Genomic DNA, 14,797 nt, shown 5'->3' with positions numbered 1-14,797 from the left:
AAAGAGGAACAAATGTAATCTGAACAATAAAGATTTAATAAAAAAAATTTTATTAAAAAAAAAAAAGAATATTGTAGTAAATCAAATGAGACGCATACTACTTCCACCCTTTCGTATAAGTTCCTGATTCTTTTGAAACTATGCCTTCAGCTGAACCCCTATCAAATTTCTGATGACTCTCATTCACTGATTACTCAGACAGTGCCTATATTTTTTTCTCTATTTCAAAACCCACCATTATACCAACAGACTTCAAAAGCCCAGTGTTAAAAAAAAAAAAAAAAAGCCCACTGATTTTAAATTTTCTGACCTCATCTCTAGAGGCATTCTTCAATGCATTCTCTACTCCTAGATCCCACCCTGAATCCTATCATCCGTTCTCATATACAAATTCACACAATACTCCAAACTTCTCATCCTTTCAACTCACTCTCTTATTTATCCCCATTAAACTTTTATAATGTTCACATTAGAATCTCAAGTCCATCAATCCATTACTTTTTCACTCTCTATCAGAATTTTTCCTAACTTCACTTTTCTTCCTACCCAGTTTCTACCTGGCAGACCACAACTGGAATCTCTTGCCAATATTCTAAATTCCCTTTGTCTCAGAGTCCTTCACTATACTAGCATGCCAAAATGATAGCCCCAGAAAAATTAAACTAGCTACCTTTTGTTTACATCTGGGGTACATATCACTGCTGGATGAATATTACCCAGCAAAACACATTGAAAATCTCTCATGTAAGGCTTCAGCTTTGCCCAAAACACTTCTTGAATCATTTAACCCATAAAGTAACCTCTACACATCTTCTCCACACTCTTCAAACCCATCCATATTCCTTCCCACCTTTAGGAGATAACCTTGCTACTTACTTCACAGAGAAAACAGAAACATCAACTAGAAACCTACTACCTACACTGTCAGCTACCCTCTCTATTGCAAGGGAAGTGTTTCTTTTCTTTTCTCAATTTCAGTCTCTCTTTCCTTCTCAGGGATTTTGTCTATTCATCTTGCTTCTCGTGGTTCTTCTATCTCTATCTATTGGATCCTTTTCATAAGCACTTCATCCTGCTCAAACTTTTTGCCACACATAAAACCGTCAATAAATCCCCCACCAACTCATTTTTCTCTAGCTATTGCTCTATCCTACTCCCCCATTTCCCAACTAAATTTCATAAATCAATTGCTATACTTATCTTTCAAACTATTCTAATCTAGATTCACTTCTACTATTTGAAAATTATCCTTTTTAAAGTATTCAAATTCTACCACCCATATCCAATGATTTCTTTAACTCAACTTCTAGACAGTATTCTAATTAAAACTTTCCTTCTTTATTTTAATGTTCTTTATCAATCCTTTGCCATTCCCCTTAGCTTACTTGACTCTTGAATTGTAGGAGAAATCTCAGGATATTGTCCTAGGCTCCCTGCTTTTCTCATTCTACTAGAAAACTAGCTTCCTTTGCGTGATCACACCTACCCTTTAGGGTATTATCAACGACATCTATATCTAATGCCTTTCAAATTTATATCTCTAGTCCAAAATTCTCTCTGCAAGCTACAACCACATAGCTCTCACTTTTTATGAGATTTCCCTATTTGGAAGTCTTGTGCAACATTAAAATTACCATATATAAAACTAAACTGCTCTTTCCTACCAAATCTGTTCAAGTCAAAATCTGGAATAACCCTTTTCTGACTGCACCCCCCTCAACCCTCATGTCTTCATCCCATCATCAATTCTCTCATATACAATAATTTTTTTGTTTTGTTTAGTTAATCCTCACCAGAGGTTATTTTTTCCATTGATTCTTTTAGAGAGTGGAAGGGAGGGGAGGTGGAGAGCCAGGGAGAGAGACACATTAATGTGTGTCTCTCACAAGGATTGGATGCCTCCCACACGAGACTGCAACTGAGGTACATGCCCTTGACTGGAATTGAACTCTTGACCCTTCAGTCTGTACCACTGGCCGACTGAGCCAAACAGGCTAGGGCTCTCATATAATTCTTGAATTAGTTTACTTTTCTCCATTCTTGCTCTACCACCCTACTCTAAAATGCCATTATCTCTATTCAGAAAAACTTCAAAAGCCTCTTAACAGGTTTTCTGGAATGGAATCACCATTCTGAAGTTATAAAGATCTTAAAATGTGTATCTAATTATATCACTTCTTTACCCTTCAATAGCTTCTATTGCCCTTAAGCTAAAGCCCAAAATTTTCAACATGGCTTGAAATGACTAGCTCTATAACTTCCTCTCTCACCACTTCCTTCCTTGTTTTCTGCTCTAAGAAGGCTGACTTATCTCTAGTTCATCAAATACACCGCTTTCTCTCTTATCACCAGGCCTTCAAACATACTATTCCCTCTGCTCAAAACACTTTTGCCTGTTCTCTTCCTTTAATTCAATTTATCCTTTAGGTTTTTAGCATACATGTCACTTCTACAGTGAGTCCTTTCTTGTCCCTATGATATGACCCCATAGCATCTTGTATTTACCAGTCCATAATAGTTATCACACTTGTAAGTTATTTGTTTATATTTCTGAATTGAGGGCATATAAATTCTTTGAAGGCAGGAATAGTGTCAAATCCTATATACCACTGTGTCCCCAACTGCCTGGCACAAGGTTTTTTATATTTCAAAGACTGGTGATATCACTAAATATAGAAATAGAAATCTCAGAAGGTAGAGCAGATTTGGAAACCAAGCAAAATAATATGGGGGAATAAAAGAGAAGTTTTGTTATGTAATATGTCATTTAATATGTAACAAAATGTTCACTGGGTACCGATGATAAGACTATGCTATATATATATCTATATAAACTGAGTGGTCAGATTATCATGACCACCTGACGTTTGTAGGCAAATTAGCTATAATTTCGCGCTTGAAGTTGCTGGAGGGCCAGAACATTATAAATAGGGAAGCAGGTTGTTTACCACGACAGTAGAAGTGATTTTTTTCTGAAGATATGGGTAAACAACGTGTTTTAACAGCCTTTGAACGTGAGATATATTTGGACGTGAGTGGCCATATTATTATGACCACCTGACATTTGTAGGCAAATTAGCCGTACACTGCATCGTATGGGATATGGGAGCCGAAGGCCTGTTCGAACACCTTTGCTGTCTGCAGTTATCAAGATAAAACGTCTCTAATTCGCACAGGAACACAAGGATTGTACAGTCGAGCATTGGAAAAAAGTCATGTGGCCGATGAATCACGTTTCCAGTTGCATCATGCAGATGGCAGAGTGAGAATTGGGCGGAAACAGCATGAAAACATGCACCCCACATGCATGAGTGGAGCCCTTCAAGCTGGTGGGGGCAGTGTTATAGTTTGGGGCATGTTTTCCTGGCATGATTTGGGCCCTTTTATTGTGTAGGAGTGGTTTCAAGAACATGAGGGAGACTTTACCTTGCTTAGGTGGCCCCCACAATCACCAGATCTCAATCCAATTGAGCATTTGTGGGACGAAGTTAGAAAAGCCGTCAGGCAGCTGGTTCCACAACCATCAAATCTCACAGAACTGGACAGTGCTATTCATCAGGCATGGTGTCAGATTCCTCGCATCACCTTTCAACATCTCGTGGAGTCAATGCCAAGAATCACCGCAGTATTGAAGGCAAAAGGTGGCCCAACCAAGTACTGATGGGGTGGTCATAATGATCTGGCCACTCACGTTCAATATATCCCACGTTCAAAGGCTGTTAAATCGTGTTGTTTACCCATATCTTCAGAAAAAAATCACTTCTACTGTCGTGGTAAACAACCTGCTTCCCTATTTATAATGTTCTGGCCCTCCAGCAACTTCAAGCTCGAAATTATAGCTAATTTGCCTACAAACGTCAGGTGGTCATAATAATCTGGCCACTCAGTGTATATCTATAGCAATGATTCCTTTTCAATGATTAGTTTTCAAAGATTGCTTAATGACTTTCTATTAAGTACATACATAGAAATGATGGTGTAATAACTAAGATAGTAGGCTTTAGAATTAGTTTGCCTGGATCCAAATCCTGGTTCTACTACTGACTAGTCATATGATCTTGTCAAATTACTTCTAGCCTTTCTTCTTCATTTCCTCATTTGTAAAATGGGGACAGTAATACCTATTGCAAAGGACTGTTCTGGGTATTAGATGAGTTAACATGGAAATTATTTGGCCTAATAGTCATTGGCCACACAATACCTACCCAATGAGTGTTAGTAGTAATCATAATACTTATATGGCATAACTTAAATCATAAGAACACAAAATAGAAAATTTCCTTCAATAAATAACAACACAAAGTTTAGTTCCATAGTCTGGCCAAAAATAAAGATAGAGCTATAAAAAGAAATAAAGGCAGAAAGAGAAATGAACAGACAGATTTCAAGAAACACAAAAATAAAAAGGAATCAAAAAGAAGAGGAAGAGACACTGGTGAAAAAACATAGTTATATACAGACAGGAAGTCCCTCATTCCTGATTTACAAGTTATATTGTTAAATATGGTCTATTCAAAATAATTCGACAATATTTTCAGTTATAAATAGCTCTGCAAGTAATTATGTAAAAAAATGATAGTTTTGAACAAGTATTAGAAAGAATAAATTTCTATGGGAACCTCAACTTAATTCTTAAAAATTATTTGTATTCTGTTAGTGACCTGTATAACAAATTACAAAAATCTGGAAAGAACTAGGATTAAGAAATGATTATGTTATGTATATTATACCACAATTTTAAAGAAAAGTATCAAGTCGTAATTTTATTCAGGATAAGTGTAGTTTATACTGCTAATTAATCTTTGTAGCTAAGTCTGTTTTAACTAACTTAAGAGTTAGAAAACAAACTCGTAAGGCCATATTAAATATTTATTTTCAAATATTAGACTGCAAACACTCCTTACCTCAAAGTCATCATCATCTCCTTCAGTGTAATGTGAATGGTTGTCTGGATTGTTCACTTTGTCCAAAAGTTCAACTGCTAGGGCCCTAGAGAGACCTGGCTGTCCTACAAAAGTGTGCTAAGTGAAAATAAAACAATTTCATGAGTATGCTTTTACATCTATGGCTTACAGTAATGTTATCTGTATGTTCCATTCAGTAAATATCAGAGGTAAGTATATGGGAGCCTACTAGTACAAATAAATTAGAGAATGTATTAGCAAAATATTAATCACAGAATCCATAATTATATATTATAAAGCTAAAGAATCTTTGTGGAATAAGTTTATAACATTAACATATAAGGTAGTAAAAGTAAAACTTTGGCTATAATAATGACATTCATTACTCATGTCATTATGCTAATAAAATTATGTTAATGTACAAAGACATACAGTGAAATTATGACATTTAATAGTTTTCTTAGACTGCTATACTCATTTTTTGTACTATAAAATATTTATCAAACACATATACACACAGAGCATTCTATAAATTAATAGAAGAATCCAAGAAAAGCAATTTTAATGACAGCAATATTTTTAATAGTTTTCTCTATGGTAGGGGTTGGCAAACTACATACAGCCCATGGGCAAAATCTGGTGCACTGGCTCTTTCTGTAAATAAAGTTTTATTGGGTGTTAAAGCCACACCCATTTGTATGTACTATCTAAGGATGCTTCTATGTTACAAGCGCAAAACTGCATAGTTGTGGCAGAGGCTAGACAGCCCACAAAGCCTATAATATTTACTATCTGACTCTTTACAGAAAGTTTGCTAACCCCTGCTGTAAGAGTCACTAACATTTTTATATTAAAAAACCTAAATACATTTGTTCTAGTGATATGCCTAATTAAGACATAACTACAGAAGATTCCCCTATAATTTCAATGACTTACAGTCAGAAGTCTTTCAGCAGTTGGTCTTTTTTTTGGGTTTTTGGTTAGTGCTATTTTGACAAAATTATGGAATGTTGATGACCTTAAAATAAAAGGAGACATGTACAAAAATATTTCACTAATATTAGTTTTTTGGTGTTACTAAATAAAGTTAACTTACAAGTAGTTTCAAAGTCTGAAACACATGATTTTTTTCTCTCTTAGGCCTCTTAACTCTATATAAGCCCAAAAACTAAACCCAAAGCACAGATATTCCTTGGTGCCCTGGCCAGTGTCACTTGGTTGAACATTGTCCCATGCACCAAAAGGTCGCCAGTTGGATTCCTGGTCAGGGCACATACATGCCCAGGGTGCGGGCTCAATCCCCAGTAGGGGGCGAGCAGGAGGCAGCCAACTGATGTTTTCCTTTCACTTGGATGTTTCTCTCTCTCTCTCTCTCTCTCTCTCTCTCTTCTTCCCTCTCCATTTCTCCCTCTCTCTAAAAAAAATCAATAACAATGTATTTAAAAAGAAGAAATGTGTGTTAGTTCCATCTCTTAAGTAAAATTCAATTAGTTGACAGAATAGTAATATATGAGCTCTAAAAAATACAGTAAAAAGCAGAAATGCATAGCTGTATCACTTATAGGATTCATAATCTATTAAACTTAGAAATCAAAATGACCTTTTCTTATTGCCTAATTTATATAGTATGTAAATGTTCTGCTACATCAAAAGAGTTGAATGGTGAGGAGATAGGGTTGGGAGATAATGTAAAGGATTATTTAAAGCCTTTAAAACAGTGGTTCTCAACCTTCCTAATGCCGCGACCCTTTAATACAGTTCCTCATGTTGTGGTGACCCCCAATTTCATTGTTACAAATTGAACATAATTAAAGCATAGTGATTAATTACAAAAACAATATGTAATTATATATGTGTTTTCCGATGGTCTTAGGTGACCCCTGTGAAAGGGTCGTTTGACCCCCAAAGGGGTCGCGACCAACAGGTTGAGAACCGCTGCTTTAAAAGGTCACTGAATTTCTTAGAAACGAGGACAAAGAAGTGATTTTAGCAAGCAGAAGAGTTTTCCTGCCACCTGCATTGATGAAGCAGGGAAAATGACATAAATTAAAGGAATCACGCTTGGATTATTAATTAATAGCAAAGATGGATATTTGCACCATAGCCAAAATTCCACTGGAGGAGGGACTGGGCAAGAACCAAAGAGAATAAATAACCTTAGTTATTACCAATGACAGCAAACACACAGCATTTCTCTTCAGAAAAATCACATTACTGCATTACATTTGGTGACTTGTGGAGTTACATAGTGTCTGAGACTGGCAAAGGTATCCAATGGTAATGAATCCTCTGGACTCTAACTGTGAATTCAGTGGTTATAGCTAATAGTTATTCATTCCTGAATGAATATTCAGTCCCTCCTGCCATAAACCCCTCCAGTTTTAATTGCTTAGGACAGTGATGGCGAACCTCTGACACGCGAACTCATTTTTTTGGTTGATTTTTCTTTGTTAAATGGCATTTAAATATATAAAATAAATATCAAAAATATAAGTCTTTGTTTTACTATGGTTGCAAATATCAAAAAATTTCTATATGTGACACGGCACCAGAGTTAAGTTAGGGTTTTTCAAAATGCTGACACGCCGAGCTCAAAAGGTTCACCATCACTGGTCTAGGAACTTCAGGTGACAAGGAATAGGAAGAAACCTGTGTCAATACAAAAGAATACAGCTAGCAGAATATAAAACTTTTTTGGGGGGAACAGGACTCTCAGAATCTGAAATAAGTATGAACATACAGAATTTGGGGGGCCCATGGACCATTAAAGAGACCCATGTAATCTAGATGAAAAATAACTGAATTTAAGAACTTGAAAACTTATTTGCATAGTTTTTAAAAATTAAATGTATGGAAAGACATTACCAGGAAAACTATTTTCAATTTTTATCATCCAATTGAAGATGTCCTTGTGAACTATAAGAATATTCAAACTGCTTTACTTTGTATAAGAAAGAAGATATCAGAATGAAAATATGCAGTAACCTTTTCTTTTTGGAGGGAAGGGTGGGGGGGAGAGAGAAAGAGAGAGAGAAATATACTGATGCAAGAGAGAGACATTGAATGGTTGCCTCCCACACGCCGGGGATCAAATTTGCAACCGAGTATGTGCCCTTGACCAGGAATCAAACCCAAGACTCTTTGGTTTTCAGGCCAACACTCTAACCATTAGGACACACAGGCCAGGGCAGTAATAACCTTTTAGAATATTAAGGAAGGAAGGTGAGAAAAGTTATTAAAGATTAACTTAAGTGTCATGATATCTGGGGAAACTTTTCACATCATTTTCCATAAAAGTCACCACGTAATTAATTAAAGTACAGAGTAAAAATATCAATTTTTGAAGTCAATGCATTTATGTCAAATCCTTTCCTCACCACATCTCTTACCCCAAAATGCCAAAACATAAGAATATGATCAGAATTTTTTAAGACAGCAATACATTACTAGGTGTACCAGTTAATAATGCGGATTTTTTTCAACAGATGGAGTTACACATATGTTGATATACATACGATTTGATATGTATGCTATGTTGTATTGACAGCAAGCTTCAAAATCTCTTATGTCAAATTTGCTGAAGGTTTTAACATCATAGATATTTTTATGCTTAAAAATGTCGAATTTCATGCCAAAAAAAGAGCGTTTGCAGGAAGTTTTAATTCATTACTTGCAAGGCCAAATCGCTTCGGAAAGAAAACAATGCTCTGCGTTTGGTGGCATCAGGAATGTGTATTATGAGCTTCTAAAACCAGGTGAAACTGTTAATACTGATCACTACTGCCAACAAATAATCAATTTGAACTATGCTTTGATCGTGAAACAACCAGAATGTGCCAGAAGACATGGCAAAGTAATTTTGCTTCATGATGACGCACCATCACACACTTCAAAACCAGTTAAAGACACGTTAAAAGATCTTGCCTGGGAAGTATTAACCCACCCGCCGTATTCACCAGACCTTGCTCCTTCAGATTACCCCTTGTTCTGATTGATGGTACATGCACTTTCTGAGCAGCACTTCAAAACGTACCAAGAAGTGGGAACCTGGGTCTCTGAATGGTTTGCCTCAAAACAAGAAAAGTTCTATTGGGACGGTACCCACAAATTACCTGAAAGATGAGGGAAATGTATAGCTAGCGATGAACATTACTTTGAATAAAGCACTTTTGTGTTTCTCTTAAAATTATCCTGTTTTCTTTGATTACAAAATCCGCCATTATTAACCAGTACACCTAGTATAAAGGAACACTGATCAGAAAAACCTAGATCCTTACCATAGCTCTGTAAGTAAATTAGATGTGTAACTTTAGGTAAACTGTTGTTTAATGCCTCTGGGCTTCAGTTTCATTATCCATAAAACACGAGAACTAAACCTGTATCCATTTCAACTGTAAAATTCTATAAATCTATATATTTTTTAACTTACCATTTTGTTTTGTCCTTTAGTTTTGGGGGCTGAAAATTACTTTTGGACATTAAGAAGAGGGCCCTGAAATAAAAACTTCAGTTAAAGAGCAATACCAAAATACTTTTATTACTACATTTAATAATCAGATGAGCATTCTGTAATAAATTTATACAAGATTACTACATATGTAGACACTGATGAAAACTGGTATAAAATATGGAAATTAAATTTTTCATATTTTGGAAAACCTATGGAAAATTTCCCCTGGCTAGAGAAAGGATCTTTAAATTTCAAACAAGCTCTTATTCACATGGCAAAGCTACCAAATGTTAGAGAAGGGTTTTGTGATCATACTGTTAGATATATAACTGATATTTTATCTTAGGTAAAAATCTATATAAATTGTATATCATTGTGTAACACACACCTAACATTAGGTTGTATGTTTAACTGAAAATTTGCCTCTATAATTATTTTGGGTGTATAGGCAAATCATGTTCACTTCATAGTCCAGTGATGGAGAACCTTTTGAGCTTGGCGTGTCAGCATTTTGAAAAACCCTAACTTAACTCTGGTGCCGTGTCACATATAAAAATTTTTTGATATTTGCAACCATAGTAAAACAAAGACTTATATTTTTTGATATTTATTTTATATATTTAAATGCCACTTAACAAAGAAAAATCAACCAAAAAAATGAGTTCACATGTCACCTCTGACACGCATGTCATAGGTTCGCCATCACTGTAGTCTGTTTCCCTTTTTGGTCAATAATTTTCCACACCCTTTCATTATGAATGATACAGAAGTCAACCTACAAGAGAACTTTCTTTATCTGGGAGTCTACCTGTGACCCATTTTCTATAGACTATAGGGGTTGAAGAATGGAGGATTTAAGAAGGAAGTTCTAAAATGCAATATTTCACTAATTCCTACAAAACCCCTTCCAGGTTTCTAAGCAAACTGTTTAGTCTTTTTTTTTTTTTAATGTCAAAGATATTTTCTCATTTTAAAAGCTAAATGATCTATAATAAAAGCATAACATGCTAATTAGACTGGACAGGCAAACGTCCTTCTGGACAAAGTGGCAGCTGTTGCGAGGGCCCAAGGCAGGCAGCTGCGGCAGGGTGATGGGGGCGGTGCTTCCCCCTGATCACCTGGTCGCCTCCCCTGAGGACTCCTGGACTGTGAGGGGGGGCAGGCCAGGCTGAGGGAGCCCCTGCCAGTGCACGAATTTTCGTGCACCATGCCTCTCAGTCATATATAAAGGGAAACTGAAAAAAAAAAAAAAAAAAAGGTCTATACTCCTACAACCCTAAGATATTATTTGAAATTTTCTGCTCTTCTTTTTAGTCTTTATCTTAATAATAACCAATTACTACGTCACTGTATTTGGTAATATTATGTTTTGCCTTTTTTTAATTAATAATTTCTCATGTTTCTTTGGTTTATGTAATAGCTGCCCTTAATACTAAATAATTTGCTTAACAACTCACCAATTATGGGACATTTAGATTTCCCCCCGTTATCCAGAATTGGATAATCCTTAGCTTTTTTTCCTGAATTATTTCCCAAGTATAATTTTCTTAGTGAAATTACTGAAACATTTGGATGGCCCATAACAAATAATGTCTAAATTATTTTTTTAAAAGTCTGCACTTTTTGACATTCCACCTAAATGTAGATATCTTTTAACTTGTATAACTTTAGTTACTTGTGAGGTCAAATAGTTCTCCATGTTTCTTTAGTACTTGCTCATAAACAATATATATTTTGCCTATAAAGTCTTTGAATGAGTTCCTTATGAAATATATATTATTCTATCATGTGAGGAAAACAAAATACCCATTCTGTTGATTTTCTTTTTAACTTTATACTATTTACTTTAAAAGTTTAAATTTTAGTCCAATTTATCTTTTCATTAAAAATATTAAAAACCCTTTCAAAGGCCCTCAAATTTTTTTTCTCAGACAATTTAACCTAAATGCAAATGACAATTATACTAAGCACAACTCTTTATGTCTAGGAAAAGTAAAAAACAACAAAAAACATGCTGAAATGAAGAACAAAAAAATCTCATCTGCAGTCTTTCATATGTTTATGAATCTACTTAAGACAAAAAAAAAAGAAACAAGTTCAACGGACAGAAGAATGAATGTAATGACTTAAAAAAGATTTCAGACAGTACTGTTTGCTCCTTGTTGTTTTAGGAATAGTAATACAAACGAGCAGGGTTTAGATGAGATTATCCTTAAGTCCCTTATAAACCTTTACCATTTTAACATACTTGAAAATTAGCTTGGAATATTCAACTTATCAGTATCTCACTTCCCAGAAGACTTATTAATAAGTGCATAATCTTAAATAGTGACAACACCTCATTGGATGAAGATCAAACATAGGTGGTTGAAGTTCTCCAAGTTCAATTGCTGTTATTCCTACTGCCCAGATATCACAGAGTTGGTTGTAGCCACCATTCTTTTCTACTGCTGCAACTTCTGGGGCCATCCTAGAAGGAATCAGTGAATATATCATTTTCATTTTTTAAATATGATATGAAATCTGCTACTTTTGTCTTATTCACTAGACTTCCTGGAGGAAAAGGAACTAAGAGACATTTGCTAAGAAGAAACTTTATTTTATTTTATTTTATTTTTTTAAATATTACTTGTGAGGTCAAATAGTTCTCCATGTTTCTTTAGTACTTGCTCATAAACAATATATATTTTGCCTATAAAGTCTTTGAATGAGTTCCTTATGAAATATATATTATTCTATCATGTGAGGAAAACAAAATACCCATTCTGTTGATTTTCTTTTTAACTTTATACTATTTACTTTAAAAGTTTAAATTTTAGTCCAATTTATCTTTTCATTAAAAATATTAAAAACCCTTTCAAAGGCCCTCAAATTTTTTTTCTCAGACAATTTAACCTAAATGCAAATGACAATTATACTAAGCACAACTCTTTATGTCTAGGAAAAGTAAAAAACAACAAAAAACATGCTGAAATGAAGAACAAAAAAATCTCATCTGCAGTCTTTCATATGTTTATGAATCTACTTAAGACAAAAAAAAAAGAAACAAGTTCAACGGACAGAAGAATGAATGTAATGACTTAAAAAAGATTTCAGACAGTACTGTTTGCTCCTTGTTGTTTTAGGAATAGTAATACAAACGAGCAGGGTTTAGATGAGATTATCCTTAAGTCCCTTATAAACCTTTACCATTTTAACATACTTGAAAATTAGCTTGGAATATTCAACTTATCAGTATCTCACTTCCCAGAAGACTTATTAATAAGTGCATAATCTTAAATAGTGACAACACCTCATTGGATGAAGATCAAACATAGGTGGTTGAAGTTCTCCAAGTTCAATTGCTGTTATTCCTACTGCCCAGATATCACAGAGTTGGTTGTAGCCACCATTCTTTTCTACTGCTGCAACTTCTGGGGCCATCCTAGAAGGAATCAGTGAATATATCATTTTCATTTTTTAAATATGATATGAAATCTGCTACTTTTGTCTTATTCACTAGACTTCCTGGAGGAAAAGGAACTAAGAGACATTTGCTAAGAAGAAACTTTATTTTATTTTATTTTATTTTTTTAAATATATTTTATTGATTTTTTACAGAGAGGAAGGGAGAGAGACAGAGAGCTAGAAACATCGATGAGAGAGAAACATCGATTAGCTGCATCCTGCACATCTCCTACTGGGGATGTGCCCGCAACCCAGGTACATGCCCGTGACTGGAATCAAACCTGGGACCTTTCAGTCCGCAGGCCGACGCTCTATCCACTGAGCCAAACCGGTTTCGGCAGAAACTTTATTTTAAAAGACTTATAAAGACCTCATACATACACAGACACACACATTCTTTAAATTCATTATTTAAAAATCTTGAATCCTCTCCTCTGAATACTAGTGCTCTGAGGAAAAAATCATGTTGTCTTATTTCAGTTTCTGTTTTGTAAATCTTGTTATGTAATATGGGAAAAGAAAAAGAACACCTAAATCCCTGTGAAGGTCAGAGAAAAGTTCCCAAAGGAGGTGAGACTTAAAGAATGAATCATCAGGGAGCTAAGAGCAGTAGGGAGTTGGGACATTTTAATCAGATGAAACAAGTGTAAATGAAGGGAGACAAAAAAAGAGCATGCAGTATCTGGAGAAGTGATAGGACAGTTCTACTCAATGTATGATATGGGGCATAAATTGCTTGCTATGAGTCTGTAATAAGTATAGAAATTCAGAGTAAGCACTTACTCTCATCAAATACATAATCATTTTTTAGTTTGTCATTTTTAATTTATTTTACTGAAAGGTCATTCATTACAGACAGTTTGAGTGGGACAATAAAGTATTTGAAAAATGAACATCAGAGATGGTGCTAGATGGACCATGAATGGCCTAGTGATTATATAAGAAATTCAGACTTTACTGTGAAAATGAAAGGTTAATTATGGGGGTAAGCTTGATCTAAAACTCATGGCAACATGAAGGACAGTGTGAGAGGAGGTGAAACCAGCATTATGCAGTTGAATTAGATTATTTCAAAAACACAAGGGAAAAAACAAAGGATTTTTTGAAGGCAGTGGCAGAGGGGACAGAATAAAAGGGGTTGGCTATAGAGAATGATGTGAGTATAAAATGCTTATGCATATACAAGTGTAGCTATTATCAAACAGCTGTTTTGAATATATACAAGACTGAAGGTCAACTGAGTAGTGGAATTGGAGTTATCTACTTGGCAGTCAGTGATGTATAATGATGGTATCTGAAGTTATAAAGCATAGATGATATTGCTCAGGAGAAATATTCTTTTATTTTTTAACTAGAGGCCCACAAAATTTGTGCATGGGGGTGGAGTGTCCCTGAGCACCGCCTGCACCCTCTGCAATTCGGGACCCCTACACCTTTTTCTTATCTAGCTAACTTCTTCACATTTAAAAAAAAATAACTGAAATGCCACCTACTCTAGGAAATCCTCTTTGAACAAATCTCTTTACAATCTGTATTAAGTATTTTCATAGTATGTCATTCTTTTCCTTTAACAGCAACTTAAAGTGGATGCAATGTGGTTCTCATTCTTGCATCTGAATTTTTTCCTCTTGCTCTTGTAATAGCAAAGCTTATCCAATTTACATTTGCCCCTCAAGGGCTTATATTTGGTTCAGTTTCTAGTTGGCTCCCTGCCTTTTTGTTTAAGCAATAAATTTGGGTTGTGATAGTAAGCCTCACTTGTAATCAAGCCTGTAGGTCTCCCTATCTGAATATTTCTATAATACCTATCACTTTAGCATACCAGAGATTGTGTTCATTTATAGAAAATAACAATAAATGTCACCTGATCATCTGATCTTCTAGTAATTTAACTATTACAAAACTGAGGCGTGCAGAAATAAATCACATTGAACAATAAAGAATGACTCAAATATCAAAGCATAGTACACTTAGGGCCTCCCTTGTCCTGTGACTC

At 35.0% G+C, this 14,797-nt stretch overlaps 1 protein-coding gene across 1 annotated transcript in view; it reads right to left on the bottom strand.

The window, feature by feature from the left end:
- The window catches only part of MAP4K5 (mitogen-activated protein kinase kinase kinase kinase 5), a 119,324-nt gene that overhangs the window by 42,568 nt on the left and 61,959 nt on the right, over positions 1-14,797 (bottom strand). The window contains exons 11-14 of the mRNA XM_005867917.2: positions 12,647-12,778; positions 9,334-9,396; positions 5,841-5,922; positions 4,905-5,021 (exon numbers count right to left, since the gene is read on the bottom strand). Coding sequence (XP_005867979.1) covers positions 4,905-5,021; positions 5,841-5,922; positions 9,334-9,396; positions 12,647-12,778 — 394 coding nt within the window. The remainder of the gene's footprint in view (positions 1-4,904; positions 5,022-5,840; positions 5,923-9,333; positions 9,397-12,646; positions 12,779-14,797) is intronic.

The sequence above is a fragment of the Myotis brandtii genome, unplaced genomic scaffold (genome assembly GCF_000412655.1).
Source record: "Myotis brandtii unplaced genomic scaffold, ASM41265v1 scaffold253, whole genome shotgun sequence".
Lineage (NCBI taxonomy): Eukaryota > Metazoa > Chordata > Mammalia > Chiroptera > Vespertilionidae > Myotis > Myotis brandtii.
This window is presented reverse-complemented; position numbering and strand designations above follow the sequence as displayed.